The sequence below is a fragment of the Nicotiana tabacum genome, chromosome 22 (genome assembly GCF_000715075.1).
Source record: "Nicotiana tabacum cultivar K326 chromosome 22, ASM71507v2, whole genome shotgun sequence".
Taxonomy (NCBI): Eukaryota; Viridiplantae; Streptophyta; class Magnoliopsida; order Solanales; family Solanaceae; genus Nicotiana; species Nicotiana tabacum.
The window spans coordinates 172,703,158-172,722,196 of record NC_134101.1 but is presented as its reverse complement, the minus strand read 5'-3'; the positions used below and the strand labels follow the sequence as shown (position 1 = coordinate 172,722,196).

The window sequence follows — 19,039 nt, the reverse complement described above, 5'->3', positions numbered from 1 at the left end:
CAAGGTGTTTGATAATATGCCGAAATGGTATAAGTTATGGAATTTATTACTAATATTGGGTTCCATTGGAAGTTGTTGTTGTAGATTGAAGGTTCGTAGTAGTTTGGATCATTGTAGTATCACTAAGGGGCAAATTGAGGTATGTAAGGCTAACTCTTTACATTAGGGAATATCTATGATTCTCCCTACGTCCCATTCATCATGAACATTACTAGTTTCCTCAGAAAGTAATTATGCCTTGGTTCCATGAATAGAAGTAGAACTTATATTCTCTAGATGACATAGTTTCATGATCATTCGATATTCTATGAGTTTCAGTTATGACAAATCAACTTATTATGAATACTCATCTCAGTTTAATCCTATTCACTATACCAGTATCATGTAAGTTGGTATGGCTCATTATTTCAGTATCACATATTACAGTATGATTCTCAGTTCCTGATTTAAATTCCTGAATGTTGAACACCTGCATTTGGGCCTGAGGCCGCAGTTTATGCTTTATGCATTTTGGACTTGAGGTCGCAGTTATGTATATGTATACTTGGGCCCGAGGCCGCAGTTGTGCACATATATATATTGGGCCTGAGGCCGCAGTTTTAATATTCAGTTAAACAGGTTGTTCATCATTCAAAAAAAAGGGAGTATTCACATCCTTACTTCCTTGTTCAGTTATCAGTTTATCAGCTAGCAGTTCAGTTTCAGTTTCAGTATTGACAGTTCTTTTGTTCAGCTATTTTACATACCAGTACAATTCAAATGTACTGACGTCCCTTTTGCCCGGGGCCTGTATCTCGCGATGCAGGTAACGATTTGTAGGTTGACGATTCTGCTTGCTACGACATCTCGTATCAGCTATTGGTGAGCCCCAGTCTTCCGGGGCCTTATTTCTCTTTTGTTTTAGTCATTCTAGTATTTCAGTTAATAAGGTATACCGGGGACCTTGTTCCGGTAAACAGTTAGCATTTTCAGTATTCTTTAGAGGCTTCGCAGACTATAACCCAGTCAGTCAGATCTTAGCAGGATTTCATGTGTTAGCCTTGTCGGCTACTTGTTTATACTTGCAGATCTTTTAGTATTTTCCGCATCTATGATATTTCAGTCAGACTCTTTAGTAGATTATCATGTTTTATATTTATCTCTAGCTCATAGTTACACCACATGTTGATTCAGCCAGCCAGTTGGTTCGCTCGGTCACATGTAGTCAGGCACCGAGTGCCGTGTTACGTCTAGGCCCAGGTTCGGGGTGTGACAAAGCTTGGTATCAGAGCCCTGGGTTCAAAAGTCCTAGGAAGTCTACGAAGCCGTGTCTAGTGGGGTCTCTTTTATGTGTGTGTGCGCGCCACACATGTAAGTAGTTGACCACCAAAACATCTAGGATTGTTCCATTTCTTTCATACTCTAGATCGTGCAGTTAGAGATTTGCTTTCAGGAATCTTTCTAACCCGTGCGAATTGCATATTTCAGAAAAATGCCTACAAAAAGAAAGTACACCAGGAGGGCCTCAGCTACTAGCCAGGGGCCACAATTAATGTTGCTCAGGAGGAGGACACTCCAGCCCAGGGAGTTGCATCGGGCTCAGTGCCCAATGCTTCAGACATGGATGTCAGGGGAGCTATCCAGTTGCTCACCCAGATTGTTGCTAATCAGGCTCAAAGGCAGGGAACAAGTGATGTTCGTGAGACGGGTAGTTCCAGGTCTAGGGAATTCCTCAACATGAAACCTCCCATCTTTATAGGGTCTAAAAAGGATGAGGATCCGCAAAACTTCATTGATGAGGTTCAGAAGATATTTCGAGTGATGCATGCTATAGACACTGAGGCAGCAGAGCTTGCTGCGTACCAGCTGAAGGATGTTGCCAACACGTGGTATGAAACATGGGAAGAGTCCCGAGGGGAGGATGCAGATCCTGCGACTTGGAAGGATTTTGCAGATGCGTTCCTTGAGCACTTTCTACCCATTGAGGTCTTGGAATCTAAGGCTTTGGAGTTTGAGAGACTCAGACAGAATGATATGAGTGTGAATGAGTACTACCTCAAGTTCGTCTCTCTGGCCAAGTATGCTCCGGAAATGGTACGTGAAATGAGGGCCAGCGTTATGCGGTTTGTGTTGGGGCTCTCAGATGAATTGTTTGCTGATGCTAATATAGCTGCTCAGAATAATGACATGACCATCACTAAGATGGTTGTCTTTGTTCAAGGGAACGAAGACAGGTTGGAGGAAGAAGAGCGGCTACGGAGAGAGAAGGAGAGGGAATTCAGCAAGAGAGCTAAGTTTGCAGGAAATTTCAACCATGGGGGATCTCAAGCAGGAGGCAATCGCCAGTTTTTCAAGAAATCAAAATCAGGACCTGCTCCATCTTCAGCTAGTGCACCGGTTCCGAGGTCGAAGTTTAACAAGAAAAACCAGAATTTCAGAACAGCAGATTCGCAGTCACAGGCTAGTGTGGGCTATAGAGTCCCTGGTTACCCTATTTGCAACACGTGTGGTAAGAGGCACCCAGGGTTGTGTCGTTTGGGCACAAATGGTTGCTTTGGGTGCGGTCAACAGGGCCACTTCTTGAGGGATTGTCCATCGGCAAAATAGAACAATGGAGGCAATGCAGCTCAGTCCACTAATTCAGCAACCCATCATAACTCTCAGGCCCAACAAGGGCGCGGTGCAGCAAAGTTTAATGATGTAGGCGGTGGTCGAAACCGCTTGTATGCACTGGCAGACCGTCAGAATATAGAGGCTCGTGGAGATGTTGTCACAGGTACGCTAACAATATTCACTTTTGATGTCTATGCTCTTATAGATCCAGGATCCACCCTATCTTATGTAACCCCATATATTGCAAAGAAATTTGGGATAGAACCAGAAAAGTTTTGTGAACCCTTTGAAGTGTCCACTATAGTTGGAGAATCAGTTATAGCAAGGTATATCTATAAGGGATGTCCAGTTAAAGTGCGTCATCGTCTTACTGTAGCAGACTTAGTAGAATTGGAGATGTTAGACTTCGATGTGATCATGGGCATGGATTGGTTAGAGTCATGTTATGCCAAAGTGGGTTGTAGAACCAAAATAGTAAGTTTTGAGTTTCCCGGTGAACCAGTCTTAGAATGGAAGGGTGATGCAGTAGCACCTAGGGGTAGGTTTATTTCCTATCTTAAAGCCAGAAAGATGATCTCCAAGGGATATATCTATCACCTGGTTCGAGTTAAGGATGCAGATGCTCAGATCCCTACTCTCCAGTCGGTACCAATTGTAAATGAGTTTCCAGGAGTGTTTCCCGAAGATCTCCCTGGAATTCCTCCTGATAGAGAGATTGACTTTGGAATTGATCTACTTCCAGGCACTAAGCCAATATCCATTCCGCCTTACAGAATGGCCCCAGTAGAGTTGAGAGAGTTAAAAGTCCAGTTGAAGGACCTGCTAGATAAGGGATTTATAAGGCCAAGTGTCTCACCTTGGGGCACACCGGTCTTGTTTGTCCGAAAGAAGGATGGGTCGTTGCGCATGTGCATTGACTATCGTCAGTTGAATAAAGTCACCATCAAGAACAAGTACCCTCTTCCCAGAATAGATGATTTATTTGATCAACTTCAGGGCGCCCAGTATTATTCCAAGATTGACCTCAGATCGGGATACCATTAGTTGAAGGTTAAGGAAGTTGATATTCCTAAAACAGCTTTTAGGACTCGATATGGGCATTTTGAATTTTTGGTAATGTCATTCGGTTTAACGAATGCACCAGCAGCTTTCATGGACTTTATGAATAGGGTCTTCAAGCCTTATCTTGATTTGTTTGTTATCGTGTTTATTGATGACATCTTGATTTATTCCCGCAGCGAGACTGACCATGCCGAACATCTCAGAATTGTGTTGCAAACACTGCAGGATCACAAGCTATATGCCAAATTTTCTAAGTGTGAATTCTGGTTAAAATCAGTAGCATTTTTGGGCCATATCATCTCAGGGGAAGGCGAGAAGGTGGACTCTCAGAAAATAGAGGCAGTGAAGAATTGGCCTAGACCCACCTCAGTATCCGATATAAGAAGTTTCTTGGGCCTAGCAGGATATTATAGGCGTTTTGTAGAGGGATTTTCTTCTATCTCGTCCCCTTTGACTAGATTAACTCAGAAGAAAGTCAAGTTTCAATGGTCGGACGCGTGCGAGAAAAGTTTTGAGGAGTTAAAGAAGAGATTGACTTCAGCTCCAGTCTTGACACTACCAGAAGGAAACGAAGGGTTCGTTATTTATTGTGATGCTTCAGGGGTTGGTCTGGGGTGTGTACTAATGTATCACGGTAAAGTCATAGCCTACGCGTCGAGACAGCTCAAGGCTCACGAGAATAATTATCCGACTCATGACCTTGAATTAGCAGTTGTGGTGTTCGCGCTTAAGATTTGGCGCCATTATTTGTATGGGGTACATGTTGACATTTTTACAGATCACAAGAGTCTCCAGTACATCTTCAAGCAAAGAGAATTAAATCTACGTCAGAGAAGGTGGCTCGAATTACTTAAGGATTATGATGTTGATATCCTCTATCATCCGGGGAAAGCAAATGTTGTAGCCGATGCTCTCAGTCAGTGTTCTATGGGGAGCTTAGCTCATGTTGAGGCAGACAAGCGAACTATGATGAAGGAAGTCCACCGCTTAGCAAATCTAGGAGTTCGACTTTTGGACTCCAAAGATGGTGGCGTTGTTCTCCAGAACAGGGCTGAATCCTCCTTAGTAGCCGAAGTAAAAGAAAAACAGTTCAGTGATCCTTACTTATTGCAGCTGAAGGAAGGAATTCGCAAACACAAGACTATGGCTTTTGAACAAGGGGGAGATGATGGCACTTTGAGATACAGAGGCAGACTATGCGTTCCAGATGTAAATGGGCTCAGATAGCGGATTATGTTAGAGGCCCACAATTCCAGGTATTCTATTCACCCAGGTTCCACAAAGATGTATCATGATCTTAAGGAGGTTTATTGGTGGAATGATATGAAAAAGAATATAGCAAATTTCGTGGCTAAGTGTCCAAATTGCCAGCAGGTGAAAGTCGAACACCAGAGGCCTAGCGGTTTAACTCAGAATATAGAAATTCCCATTTGGAAATGGGAGATGATAAACATGGACTTCATAACAGGTCTACCTCGCTCGTTCCGGAAGCATGATTCAATTTGGGTGATTGTAGACTGACTTACCAAGTCAGCTCACTTCTTGCCAGTGAAGACTATAGATTCGGCCGAGGATTATGCCAAGTTGTATATCAAAGAAATTGTCCAATTGCATGGGACTCCTTTGTCCATTATCTCAGATCGTGGTGCTCAGTTCACAGCAAACTTTTGGAAATCCTTTCAGAAGGGATTGGGCACAAGGGTGAATCTTAGCACCGCTTTTCATCCTCAAACAGATGGCCAGGCGGAACGCACCATTCAGACCCTTGAGGATATGTTGAGGGCATGTGTTATTGATTGTAAAGGTAAATGGGACGATCATCTACCTCTTGTAGAGTTTTCTTATAATAACAGTTATCACTCTAGTATCAAGATGGCACCGTATGAAGTTGTGTATGGGCGAAGGTGTAGATCACCAATTGGTTGGTTCGAAGTCGGAGAAGCGAAGTTGTTAGGACCCGATTTGGTCTATCAGGCCATGGAGAAAGTTAATTTGATACAAAAAAATTTGAAGACAGCTCAAAGTCGCCAAAAGTCCTATTCGGACGTACGACGTAGAGACTTAGAGTTCCAAGTTGATGATTGGGGTATTTCTGAAGGTATCTCCCATGAAAGGCGTTATGAGATTTAGAAAGAAGGGGAAACTTATCCCCCGCTATATTGGTCCATATAGAATCCTGCGAAGGATCGGACAGGTGGCTTATGAGTTAGAATTGCCACAAGAACTAGCTGTTGTACACCCAGTGTTTCATGTGTCCATGTTGAAGAAAGTCATGGGAGACCCGTCACTTGTGGTTCCTACGGAGATTATAGGGGTTAAGGACAACCTGTCTTATGAGGAAATTCCAGTAGCTATTCTTGATCGACAAATCCGCAAGCTCAGAACTAAGGAAATTGCTTCAGTAAAAGTGCTTTGGAGAAATCAAAAGGTTGAAGAGGCTACATGGGAAGCCGAGGAAGACATGAAGTCTATATATCCCCATCTCTTTGAAGAGCAAAAGGAAAATGTGGAAGGTAATTAACCTTTCCATTCAGGTCTTATATTATAATCTCTGTGTCCTACAATATCTACTTAGCTTAGTATTTAGTGATCACGTGCTCGTTCAGTTTGATATACATATATTCATAATATTTTAGTATTCTCATATCTCCATAACACCCATTTAATGACCATAGATAGCCGTAGTTGCAGCCAGGACCATCATTCGAGGACGAATGATCCCAAGGGGGAGATAATGTAACACCCCGTAATTTGAATAGTTGTGGATGCATTAAACGAGCATTATCGTGATGGTAATTGAGTGGTTATGTTAATAAGCGTGAGCATTCTGCCTCGCGCGCGAACAAGCGCGCAAACAAGTGCGCGAACTCTCGCATCTGGAAAGTTTTAAATACTTTAAAGGCTGGAAATAATAGAAATTGAGTCACTTCTCAAGCTTAGGGTTTCCTCTACACCCCAACTCGACCAAGGCATCCAATTGCACACCTAAGGTGAGTTTTTAAGTGTGTTTTCATGGTGATTTCACTTCTTGATCACTAGTTACAACATGATTTTGATTGGGTTTCATAGGATTTCTTCAAAATCTCAAGAACACCCCAAAAGTTGTCTTTCAAGATTTGGTCTACAAGAGGTAATCCTACACCCTTAGACTTACATATATGGTGTTATTATGGAATTATGAGTATGAATCAAGTATTACAACTTATGGTATGGTGATTGGAAGTTATAAATTCCCAATTTAAATGCATGATCATGGTAGGGATTTAAAGGTGATTATTTGATAGGATTTGTTGGTTGGATGTGAATGGATGGTCATACATATGTTGTTGGAAGTTATAAATTTGTTAGGAATGATGGTGGAATGAATTGTTGGTTAATGGTGATAGTTGGATGAACCAACACTATAGTTATGAGGTGTAAATATCTATGCATTCAAGGTGTTTGATAATATGCCGAAATAGCATAAGTTATGGAATTTATTACTAATATTGGGTTCCATTGGATGTTGTTGCTGTAGATTGAAGGTTCGTAGTAGTTTGGATAATTGTAGTATCACTAAGGGGCAAATTGAGGTATGTAAGGCTAATTCTTTACGTTAGGGAATATCTTTGATTCTCCCTACGTCCCATTCATCATGAACATTACTAGTTTCCTCAGAAAGTAATTATGCCTTGGTTCCATGAATAGAAGTAGAACTTATATTCTCTAGATGACATAGTTTCATGATCATTCGATATTTTATGAGTTTCAGTTATGACAAATCAACTTATTACGAATACTCATCTCAGTTTAATCCTATTCACTATACCAGTATCATGTAAGCTGGTATGGCTCATTATTTCAGTATCACATATTACAGTATGATTCTCAGTTCCTGATTTAAATTCCTGAATGTTGAACACCTGCATTTGGGCCTGAGGCCGCAGTTTATGCTTTATGCATTTTGGACCTGAGGTCGCAGTTATATATACGTATACTTGGGCCCGAGGCCGCAGTTGTGCACATATATATATTGGGCCTGAGGCCGCAGTTTTAATATTCAGTTAAACAGGTTGTTCATCATTCAAAAAAAGGGAGTATTCACATCCTTACTTCCTTGTTCAGTTATCAGTTTATCAGCTAGCAGTTCAGTTTCAGTTTCAGTATTGACAGTTCTTTTGTTCAGCTATTTTACATACCAGTACAATTCAAATGTACTGACGTCCCTTTTGCCCGGGGCCTGTATCTCGCGATGCAGGTAATGATTTGTAGGTTGACGATTCTGCTTGCTACGACATCTCGTATCAGCTATTGGTGAGCCCCAGTCTTCCGGGGCCTTATTTCTCTTTTGTTTTAGTCATTCTAGTATTTCAGTTAATAAGGTATACCGGGGACCTTGTTCCGGTAAACAGTTAGCATTTTCAGTATTCTTTAGAGGCTTCGCAGACTATAACCCAGTCAGTTAGATCTTAGCAGGATTTCATGTGTTAGCCTTGTCGGCTACTTGTTTATACTTGCAGATCTTTTAGTATTTTCCGCATCTATGATATTTCAGTCAGACTCTTTAGTAGATTATCATGTTTTATATTTATCTCTAGCTCATAGTTACACCACATGTTGATTCAGCCAGCCAGTTGGTTCGCTCGATCACATGTAGTCAGGCACCGAGTGTCGTGTTACGTCTAGGCCCAGGTTCGGGGCATGACATTCTACCTCTTTAGGAGGTGAGTTGTGGTATTTCTTCATTCACTACGGGGAATGAAAATGTGCTTCAAAAATAACTTTGAATAGCTTATTATTTTATTTAAGCACAGACAAACACAATTTCATAATATTTTCCTACTTCAGGAGAAAATTTCAATTGTGTTACTTCTTCGGGAGCAAATTTAAAATACGAAAAATTGAGTATATATTCTCTCAATCATATTACCTCTTCTAGAGGTGAATTGTAATACATTTACATCAAAAGCGCGTTCATATTAGGAGCTTTATTAATATTATCACATTCACTTCAGGGAATGGATTAATATTTATCAAAAGTTCTCATCCTTCAGGGAACGGAACATAATTATCTGAAAGTGCATTAATCACACCAAATCGTGTGATAGCTTAGAACCTCTTTTAAGGCAATGCTACTTCAGGAGCAAATCGGGGCATGCTAGTAATATAGAAAAAATTTCAAAAAAACTTATCTTCAATTGTAACCATAGAAAACCTAAATTATCACTTCTGGTGGTCATATGCATATACCACTTCTGGTGGTTAACAAAATTTAGTTACAATGAGATACACGAAACATTACCACTTCTGGTGGTCGTACTCTGTTAGAGTTCAAGTGAACCATAAATTAAGCCATAACAAGACTTAGGAAATATTGCCACTACTGGTGGCTAAATATTTCTTGAAAATTCCCTTACTTAGCCATCAATAGAGATGAAAATAATAAATCATGGTCCCTTCTCGTAATATTTTCTCTAGGAACAAATTTATGGCATGAACTAATAAGTGAACCAATTAGACTCCTTAGGACCAATGAACAAAAATCATATTGTTAGTAGAAAAAACCAGGAATGTCTGATATGAAGAAAGTACTAACCTTTTGAGTAGAACTCTTAATTATGGTGATTGGATCTGACTTATATCCATAGATTTTTGCTAACTCAACTCAACAAATAGTTAGTGTTAAGCAATATATGAAAGTGCAAAAATTAATGTCATAAGTCCTTTGCTACAAACTTACTTCAAGATACCAAAGTAGCAAGGGAAAATAATTTGTCGTTCGTAAAGACAAAGTGATATAGTAAAACCTTTAAACCAAATATGGAATCATTTCCATGCTTACTTTGCTAATATTATAAAATACTAAAACCAAAGAAATATCAATCGTTCAACCCATTGTAAAAAGGGTAAAAATCCATAAATACAACAGTTTGATCTTACTTACAGTGAGAACTGATGCCTTTGGACAAGGATAACTATAGTAATACATCTTTCAAGGTATGTAACGATCCGATCGGTCATTTTGAGCTATAGCGCGTCGTTTAGTAGTTTGAGGCCATGAGCAGTTTTACTTCAGGTATTATGACGTGTACGCATGGTCGGAATTGAATTCCGGTAAGTTCGGAGTTGATTTGGAAAGAGAATTCTCATTTCGGAAGCTTTAAGTTGAAAGAATTAGCTAAGATTAGATTTTTGAGTAAACGACCTCAGAATCGGGATTCGAAGGTTCCAGCAGGTTCGTATGATGATTTTGGACTTGGGCGTATGCCCGGATCGGGTTTTGGATGACCCGGGAGCGTTTTGGCGCCTATTTTGGAAGTTAGCATTATGGAAGAAATTTCATAAGTTTGGGTTGAAGTGAATTTCAATGTTATCGATGTTCTTTGGGATTCCAAGTCTGTGAGTAGCTCCGTATGGTGATTATAGAGTTGGGAGCGTGATCGGAAGTGAATTCGGAGGTCCGTAGATCATTTTGAAGTCATTTGGGTAAAGATAGAAATTTGAAGGTTTTTGAGAAGTTTGACCGGAAGTGGACTTATTGATATCGGGGTCAGATTCTGATTCCAGAAGTTGGAGTAGGTCCGTAATGTCAAATATGACTTGTGCGCAAAATTTGAGGCCAATCGGGTGTGATTTGACGGGTTTCAGCATCAAATGTAGAAGTTTGAAATTTTAAAGTTCATAAAGCTTGAATTGGAGTGTGATTCATGGTTTTAGCGTTGCTTGATATGATTTGAGGCCTCGAGCAAGTCCGTAATATGTTTTGGGACTGGTTGGCATGATTGGTTAAGGTCCCGGGGGCCTCGGGTGGATTCTAGGTGGTTAACAGATTGAATTGGAACTTGGAGGAAAAGCTGAAGTTGCTGGTATAACTGCACCTGCGACCCAAGTCTCGCAAGTGCGGAGCCTCAAAAACGGCCGAAGGGCACATATGCGGTCATGAATGGTGAAGGCTGAGACCGCAGATGCGTTCAGGTCACCGTAAAAGCGGGACCGCACCTGTGGAAGAAGGAACGCAGAAGCGAAAATGGGCTGGGAGCCCCAGACCGTAGAAGCGGCATTTGGTCCGCACCTGCGGGACTGTAGAAGCGGTCAAGAGATCGCAGGTGCGAAAGGACTGAAGACAGTGAGGTCTCTTTAAAAATCGAGTTTTGGTTCATTTTCACTTCGAGTTGGACGATTTTGGAGCTTTTGGAAGAGAGATTTTCTTCATCTATGTCAAGGTAAGTTGTTCCCACCCATTAGACGTTAAATACATGGTTTTGTTTTGGATTTGAGCATGAAAATTGGTAGAAACTTGGGGTTCGAGGGAAAACCTAGAAAATTGATATTCTTGGAATTTAACCGTGATTTTGTGCATGAAATTTAGAGTAAATTATATATTTGAGTTCGTGAGGTTATGGGTAAACCTATCCTTCAAAAAATTTTGGAATCCGGGCATGTGGGCCCGAGGGCGTTTGTCAACTTTTCGATCGGGGTTAGAAATTGTTATAAATTGGATTGTAATGAGTAATTAAACATATATTAATGGATTTGCATAATTATTGGCTAGTTTTTGGAGCGTTGTGCATCGATTCGAGTCTTCGGAAGGGCGTGGAATGCCGGTTATGGATCTTCGGAGCGAGGTGAGTCTCCTTTCTAACCTTGTAAGAGGGAATTGTCCCCATAAGTGAGTTAATTGGTTATGTGCTCCTATTTGTGGGGGCTACGTACGCACGAGGTGACGAGAGTTCGTGTGTAGCTACTATTATGCTATTGTCCGTATAGTCTAGCACCCAAAAGCATGTTGTACTTGGAAATATTTGTAATCATATTGACGGTTTGACTTGCTTAAATTCTATCGAATTGGTAAATGAATTTCTAAAAGGATTAAACTTTTTTTTTCTTAAATCGTTAAAAAGGAGGATTTGGATTTTCCTTAGATAGTTGTTCCCTAATGAAGTCTGGATTAACTGTTTGAATATGTGATTCTATGTGTACCTGCGTCGCATATATGATTCGTGAGCAGGGTGTTTGTTTATTTTATGTTGACCGCATCGCATGGAGGATTATCGAGCGGGGTAATATATGCATTAATGGTTCGCGCCGTTCGACCCTCGGCAGTGCACATTTTACATTTATGTTGTATCGGGCCGTACGACCTCAGCATGATTTGCGCATGCTTGTATTGCTTGCCTTGAAACTTATTGAAGTTGTTATTGCCTCTTCCCGGCTTAAGAATATATGTATAAATGATGAAAAGAAATTTGGAAATTTTCTATAAAAGAAAGAATTGTTTACTTGCTTCAACCTATCGAATTACAATCATGTTTATAAAAATCCACGATTTAATATATTATTGATATAACATTATTGGACCATTAGTAAGTGTTGAAGTCGACCTCTCGTCTCTACTTCTTCGAGATTAGACGGGATACTCATTGGGTACACGTTGTTTTCGTACTCATACTACACTTCTGTGCATTTTTGTTGCACATGCACATGCATCTCTAGTGGCCTAGTGAGCGTAGTAGCATGGTTGATACGGAGACTTAAGTGAGCTGCATTTCTCGAGATGACCGAACGGTTGTTGTATTACATTATTTCTTAGAAATTGCTCATGCACTAGTGACACCAGTTCTGGGATGTCTATGGGTTTATTCAGAAATTTTAAAAGTTGTTAGATGTTTCATTATTTATTCAGAGGAATTTACTATGTACTGTTTAAACGTATAAAAGAAGTAATTTTGGAAATATTTAAAACGAGAATTTAATTAAATATTTTGGTTGGCTTTCCTGACAGCGGTGTCCGGCACCATCACGACCCTTAGTGAATTTTGGGTCGTGACAACATGGTATTAGAGCTCTAGGTTCCCTAGGTCTCACGAGTCATAAGCAAGTCTAGTAGAGTCTCGCGGATCGGTACGAAGACGTCTGTACTTATCTTTGGGAGGCTACAGGGCTGTTAGGAGTACTTCCCTTCTTGATTCTTCATCGTGCGATTTGATTCCTTGAGGGTTATGCCCTTGTTTCCTTCCTACTCAATCTTACGCGACGCGAACCGCTGGTTATAAGTCGAGAATAGAAGGATTGTAATGGCACTACGAATGTGGTGCGGGCATTTCTCCCTGCGGGGTTGGTTGGGCTATTATCGTCGCCTTGTAGAAGGATATTCTATCATTTCAGCTCAGTAGCGGTACTTCTGAGAGCTCTGAGGCTAGGCACAAGATGCAATTATGCTATGAACGATTGTTCCACAGTATTGATATGATGGTAGGATATTTGCCTACGTGTCGAGGCAGTGAATGACTTGAAGGGAGGTTTACTTAGTGCACGATCTAGAGATTCGGTATTTTATTCCCGGCAGGGGAAATACAATCGGATTAAGAATGTTCCGATTTGGGTTGATGGAGTAATGAAACTTGGTATTTGCGAGCGTGGTAGAGTTTTCTTCTACGATGAGGTGTAATTGTCCCTATTGAATGTACTAAGTTCGCTGGTGTTATGATCTTCTACAATTCGCCCTTGGGGTAGGATATTTTGAAATAAAATTGGAGAAGCGACTGTTGGATATCACAGGGTGTGGTGGTTCAGGATTAAATCAGTGTTTCTAATGTCGACGGCTCGAGAAAGATGATCTCAAGAAAGGTTTAAAGTTAGTAGCAATTTATGGGTTCAAATGCTACGAAGATAGATTTTATTAAGGCAACAACTGAGCAGCAAAGGATGAGGAAGGACATGTAGGGAGTGTCAGGCGGTGGTTAAACCTTCTAGAAGGCCAGGTATAAGAAGCAAAGGTCGAGTAGTCGATTAAAGGGGTGAGTTCCGCCAAATTGGGAGAGTGGCGGAGTTGCATATGGGCTTTGCGGTAGGGTGGTCGCGCACCTTAAGGAGAGTTTGGAATGATTTGGGAATTTTAGAGATTGGTGATTGGGGCCTACGGATTTAATTTGGAGCATGGACTATTATGCGGTAAGAGATTTGATATAACAGAAGGGAGCTACTTGAAACGAAGAAGGATAACTTTGAATTGGCAGGATGTTGCCGCACATCTAATTGATGTCCACGATATGTGAATGGACTTATGCAGCTAGAGAGTGAGCTCAGACTCAGGATGGGTTATTGATGTCATAGTGATTGTGCCCCGTGTAGCAGCGCTGGAAGATGTCGGGAAGTGATTCCCACATGTGGGTTATTCCCTGTGAGCAGATTAGCGGTCGCGTGGTTGGCGAGGCTTCTGCGAAGAATTCTATTGGTTATACAACAAAAAGATTGGTCGTGCGAATGTGCTTGATGATTCAAAGTATAAGAAGGGGTTATACAGAAAGATTCCGAGAATTTTGGTGGTCGATTACGCAGGGTTATGTCAAGAAGAGATAAGGAATCCTGGTGAATTCTAGAATTATGTAATAGTGGCTTCAAGCTAAGTGGGAGAGTCCCACCGCCTATGATTGGGTTGCACGGTTAACTACTTGCGAGGTTTGTGGTTATTAGCATATTGATGGGTTATTTCAGCTATGGAAAAAGAACATAAGTGGTAATTTGAGCAAAGGGATTGTTAAAGGTGTGCTATGGTTGGCCTTATTGGCTCATGTTCAAACTTGGGGAAGGATTCAAAATTTATGCCTTGTATAGATACGGGTTTCAAGGAAAGTGATTCTGTCGGGTGCTTCACCGAGAGGGTACTCATATGCTAAAAGATTCATGGAGTTGATTATATTCGGGACCAAGTCAGAGCGGGTGGCTCTCAACAACAGTCCTAGTGGATTCAAAGGTTAAAGTGTGGTACCTAATGATTTCGAGCCTATAGGTACAGTTAAGAATCAAGCTTTTGCAGCAGCTTATGAGAAGAGGCCCAGGATGTTCTATGATATTTTAACTTGTAGTGTAGCATTTGGGAGGTATGAAATAGTTTGTGGGATTTGAGACAACATGGTCTCGTGATTCAAGGTCACTCGAGATGAGTGTGGATGGAGTGTGTTATGTGTTAAATGGAGTCATCATTATTTCCAAGACAATCAAGGATAAATTGGAAGAAGATAGATTGGTTAGCCATAGTTGAATTGGCATATTGGCGGTAGTGATCAGTTCCTTCGGTGTGATCAAGCTATGCAAGTGATTTGTGATGGTACGTGTGAGGCTTGTCGGCCGCCGTAATTGATATTATTCAGAAGTATTCTACTGTTATGGCCTGTTATGTATAGGCGGATCCTGGAAGGGTTATTGTGGCTTAGACCACTACTTAGAGATTTGCATATTCTACGGTTATGAGAGTTCACTTGTGTGTTGCTATAGTTCTCTTGAAGTGAGTTAAGTGGAAAGTTTTTATATGATGAAGTGTTAATCTATTAGTGGTTTCGAAGTTATGATGAAAAACGTGTTCTATCGTATACTGACATGTTGGGTGTGGTGAGTGGTATGGAATTGGAAGTGAGGATCAAGGTTGCAGTTTGGTGTTAACAAGGATGTCACGAGCTCGGATGAGCAGGAAAAGAGTTTCGATGTTTAAGGTAAGTTGGTATTGTCTTCAGCTTCACCTGAGATCGGTGTTTTGTGAAAAAAGCTTTACATCCTGGTTAAGGATTCTTAATCGTTTTCCAGCGTTAGTGCGGTTGGTGGTTTAGATATACAGACCTGTCATCTGTTACGGAAGATTGTGGGAGTGTGCCCCACGGAAAGGTTGTATAAGTGTGGCAGGTAGTCACTTGATTGATTGAAGAGTTAAACCAAGTATGAAGATTGGGGCGATGACGTTAAATTGAGAATTGATGCCTGGAGGGCACTCGGTTTATTGGGTTGTGGACTGTGGAGGATTACTCCGGTTATGATGGTTGATCTTGTGTGTTATGAGAAAAGGGGAGTTATTATGGACCTTTGAAAGGTTATTAGCTTAGTTCAGTGCAATCAGAATCAGCTTGAGGTCTGTGGATGGATCTAAATGTGAATGTGGGCTCTATATCAGGCCAGATGTGTTCATTTCAACAATGCGCTCCTTATGAAAGAGTAGTCGGGGTGTTATTTCGTCGTCAGCTATTTCATGTAATGATGTATTGCACCGTGTTAGTCGTGAGACAACTTGGTGAATTTCTTATATGTTGAGGTTCTGCGTAGAGATGATGTTATATAAGCAGAATGGCTCTTGAGATTCAGATCAATTATCGCACCTCAGTTGTGCTTGAGTTTGTAGCTTATAGCGCTATATGTCTCCCTAGGGATGGTTCTATGCACTTGACATACTGATGACTGACATTTGGTATTTTGATGTAATGAGCAATCTAGCTCGGTGCGTATCTCCTTATGTGAATTTTATGTGTGGATCGGGTAGCATGCCGCCATGGGTATGTTATTTGGATCGGGTTGCGCGTTGCAACAGTGTGATGTTGAGTACAGTTCCCCGTATCTGTTTTTTTTTTTGTGTGTTTTGTTTCCTATTTTTTTGAGAAAAGCTCATGTTAGCTGTGTGCCCGCATCGCATGTATGATTCGTGAGCGGGGTGTCTGTTCAATTATGTTGACCGCGTCGCATGTATGATTCGCGAGTGGGGTAATTGGATTTCCTTTTCAGAGTTCGTTTTCCTTTTGTATCGCGTTCGAATTGGTAGCCTATTAACGCATTGTGGCATCATATGAGACTTTTGGTCATGTCTAGGTGGCTTATTGCCTGAGCAGTTCGTACTGGGTGATATGAGATGATTGGATTTAGGATCAGCGCAATCTGATTATATGAAGTATATTACGGAGCTAAGACCATTATTTGGTTCAGAATGAGCTGATGGCTCTTATCAGAAGTATAGACCCAATGATTTGTCGATTCGGTAGTTGATTATGAATTTCTACACATCTCTTCCATCGTGGCGGTATTGTAAGAGTTGGAGCAAGACCTATGTATGTCATGAGGTGTAATGGGAGCATCAGATTCATGGAATTTCGACTAAATGGATCAGAGAATGTTATTATGGCCCTGTGAGTAAAGTGGTGTAAGGTGTGAATTCAGCTAAGGTATGTAGTCATATTTTGGTGCTGCGTGTAGCTATTGATATGGTGAACGTATGTTGGAACATGCCTGACAAAGAATTCCGGATATTGGAATTGGGCTCTAAGGCTTATTTGCTTAAGTGAAAAAGGATATCTTCAGATTGATCGAGCTAGGGTGCTCAATTGAGTTGTGGTAGCACGGGTAGGTGCACGAGGTGTTAAACAGTGATTTCGGACAACTTCGCTGTAGTTCTTAGCACGTTCGAGGACGAACGCATGTTTAAGTGAGAGAGAATGTAATGACCCGACCGGTAGTTTTGAGCTCTAGCGCGTCGTTCAACAGTTTGAGGCCATGAGCAGCTTCACTTCAGGTATTATGACTTGTACGCATGGTCGGAATTGAATTCTGGGAAGTTCGGAGTTGATTTGGAAAGAGAATTCTTATTTCGAAAGCTTTAAGTTGAAAGAATTAGCTAAGATTGGATTTTTGAGGAAACAACCTCAGAATCGGGATTCAAAGGTTCCAGCAGGTTCGTATGATGATTTCGGACTTGGGCGTATGCCCGGATTGGGTTTTGGATGACCCGGGAGTGTTTTGGCGCCTATTGTGGAAGTTAGCATTTTGGAAGAAATTTCATAAGTTTGGGTTGAAGTGTATTTTAGTGTTATCGATGTCCGTTTGGGATTCCGAGTCTGGGAGTAGCTCCGTATGGTGATTCTGGAGTTGGGAGCGCGATCGGAAGTGAATTCGGAGGTCCGTAGATCATTTTGAAGTCATTTGGGTAAAGATAGAAATTTGAAGGTTTTTGAGAAGTTTGACCGGAAACAGACTTTTTGATATCGGGGTCGGATTCCGATTCCGGAAGTTGGAGTAGGTCCGTAATATCAAATATGACTTGTGTGCAAAATTTGAGGTCAATTGGGCGTGATTTGACAGGTTTCAGCATCGAATGTAGAAGTTTGAAATTTCAATGTTCATAAAGCTTGAATTGGAGTGTGATTCATAGTTTTAGAGTTGTTTGATATGATTTGAGGCCTCGAGCAAGTCCATAATGTATTTTGGGACTGGTTGGCATGATTGGTTGGGGTCCCGGGGGACTTCGGGTGGATTCCGGGTGGTTAACGGATCGAATTAAAACTTGGAGGAAGAGCTGAAGTTGCTGGTTGCTGGTATAACCGCACCTGCGGCCCAAGTCTCGCAGGTGCGGAGTTGCAGAAGCGGCCGAAGGGGCGCAAATGCGGTAATGAAGGGTGAAGGCTGGGACCGCAGATGCGGTCAGGTCACTGCAGAAGTGGGACCGCACCTGTGGAAGAAGGAGGAACGTAGAAGCGAAAATGGGCTGGGAGCCCCGGACCACAGAAGCGGCATTTGGTCCGCACCTGCGGGACCGCAGAAGCGGCCAAGAGACCGCAGGTGCGAAAGGACTGGAGTCAGTGAGGTTTCTTTAAAAATCAAGTTTTGGTTCATTTCCACCCATTTTCACTTCAGGTTGGACGATTTGGAACTTTTGGAAGAGAGATTTTCTTCATCTATATCAAGGTATGTTGTTTCCACTCATTAGACGTTAAATACATGATTTCGCTTCGGATTTGATCATGAAAATTGGTAGAAACTTGGGGTTTGAGGGAAAACCTAGAAAATTGATATTCTTGGAATTTGACCGCAATTTTGGGTATGAAATTTAGAGTAAATTATATATTTGAGTTCGTGAGGTTATGGGTAAACCTATCCTTCAAAAAATTTTGGAGTCCGAGCACGTGGGCCCGAGGGTATTTTTGTTAACTTTTCGATCGGAGTTAGGAATTGTTATAAATTGGATTGTAATGAGTAATTGAACATATATTAATGGATTTGCATAATTATTGGCTAGTTTTGGTAGCATTGTGCATCGATTCGAGTCTTCAAAAGAGCGTGGAATGCCGGTTATGGATCTTCTGAGCGAGGTGAGTCTCCTTTCTAATCTTGTAAGAGGGAATTGTCCCCATGGGTGAGTTAATTGGTTATGTGCTCCTATTTGTGGGGGTTACGTATGCACAAGGTGACGAGAGTCCGTGCGTAGCTACTATTATGCTATTGTCCGGGTAGTCTAGGACCCAAAAGCATGCTGTACTTGGAAATATTTGTAATCCTATTGATGGTTTGACTTGCTTAAATTCTATCGAATTGGTAAATGAATTTCTAAAAGGATTAAACTTATTTTTTCTTAAATCGTTTTAAAAAAGGAGGATTTGGATTTTCCTTAGATAGTTGTTCCCTAATGAAGTCTAGATTAACTATTTGAATATGTGATTCTATGTGTACCTGTGTCGCATGTATGATTCGCGAGCAGGGTGTTTGTTTATTTTATGTTGACCGCGTCGCATGGAGGATTCGCGTGCGAGGTAATAGATGCATCTATGGTTCGCGTCGTTCGACCCTCGGCAGTGCACATTTTACATTTCTGTTGGATCGG

At 41.3% G+C, this 19,039-nt stretch overlaps 1 protein-coding gene across 1 annotated transcript; it reads left to right on the top strand.

Annotated features, from left to right (window-relative positions):
- Positions 1-1,599: 1,599 nt before the first annotated feature.
- On the top strand, positions 1,600-4,881 carry LOC142176159 (uncharacterized). Its single transcript, XM_075243243.1, has 4 exons — positions 1,600-2,488; positions 2,606-3,389; positions 3,831-4,288; positions 4,559-4,881. The coding sequence occupies exons 1-4, from the start codon at positions 1,600-1,602 to the stop codon at positions 4,879-4,881; spliced, it is 2,454 nt and encodes an 817-aa protein (XP_075099344.1).
- The last annotated feature ends 14,158 nt before the right edge of the window (positions 4,882-19,039 follow it).

Bases quoted from the DNA above. Each gene is read 5' to 3' on its own strand.
- LOC142176159 (XM_075243243.1), top strand. From the start codon at position 1,600: ATGGATGTCAGGGGAGCTATCCAGTTGCTCACCCAGATTGTTGCTAAT. The intron at 2,489-2,605 runs GTAAGAGGCACC...GAGGCAATGCAG, and splicing joins CCCTATTTGCAACACGTGTG to CTCAGTCCACTAATTCAGCA. The intron at 3,390-3,830 runs GTTAAAAGTCCA...TTATTCCCGCAG, and splicing joins GCCCCAGTAGAGTTGAGAGA to CGAGACTGACCATGCCGAAC.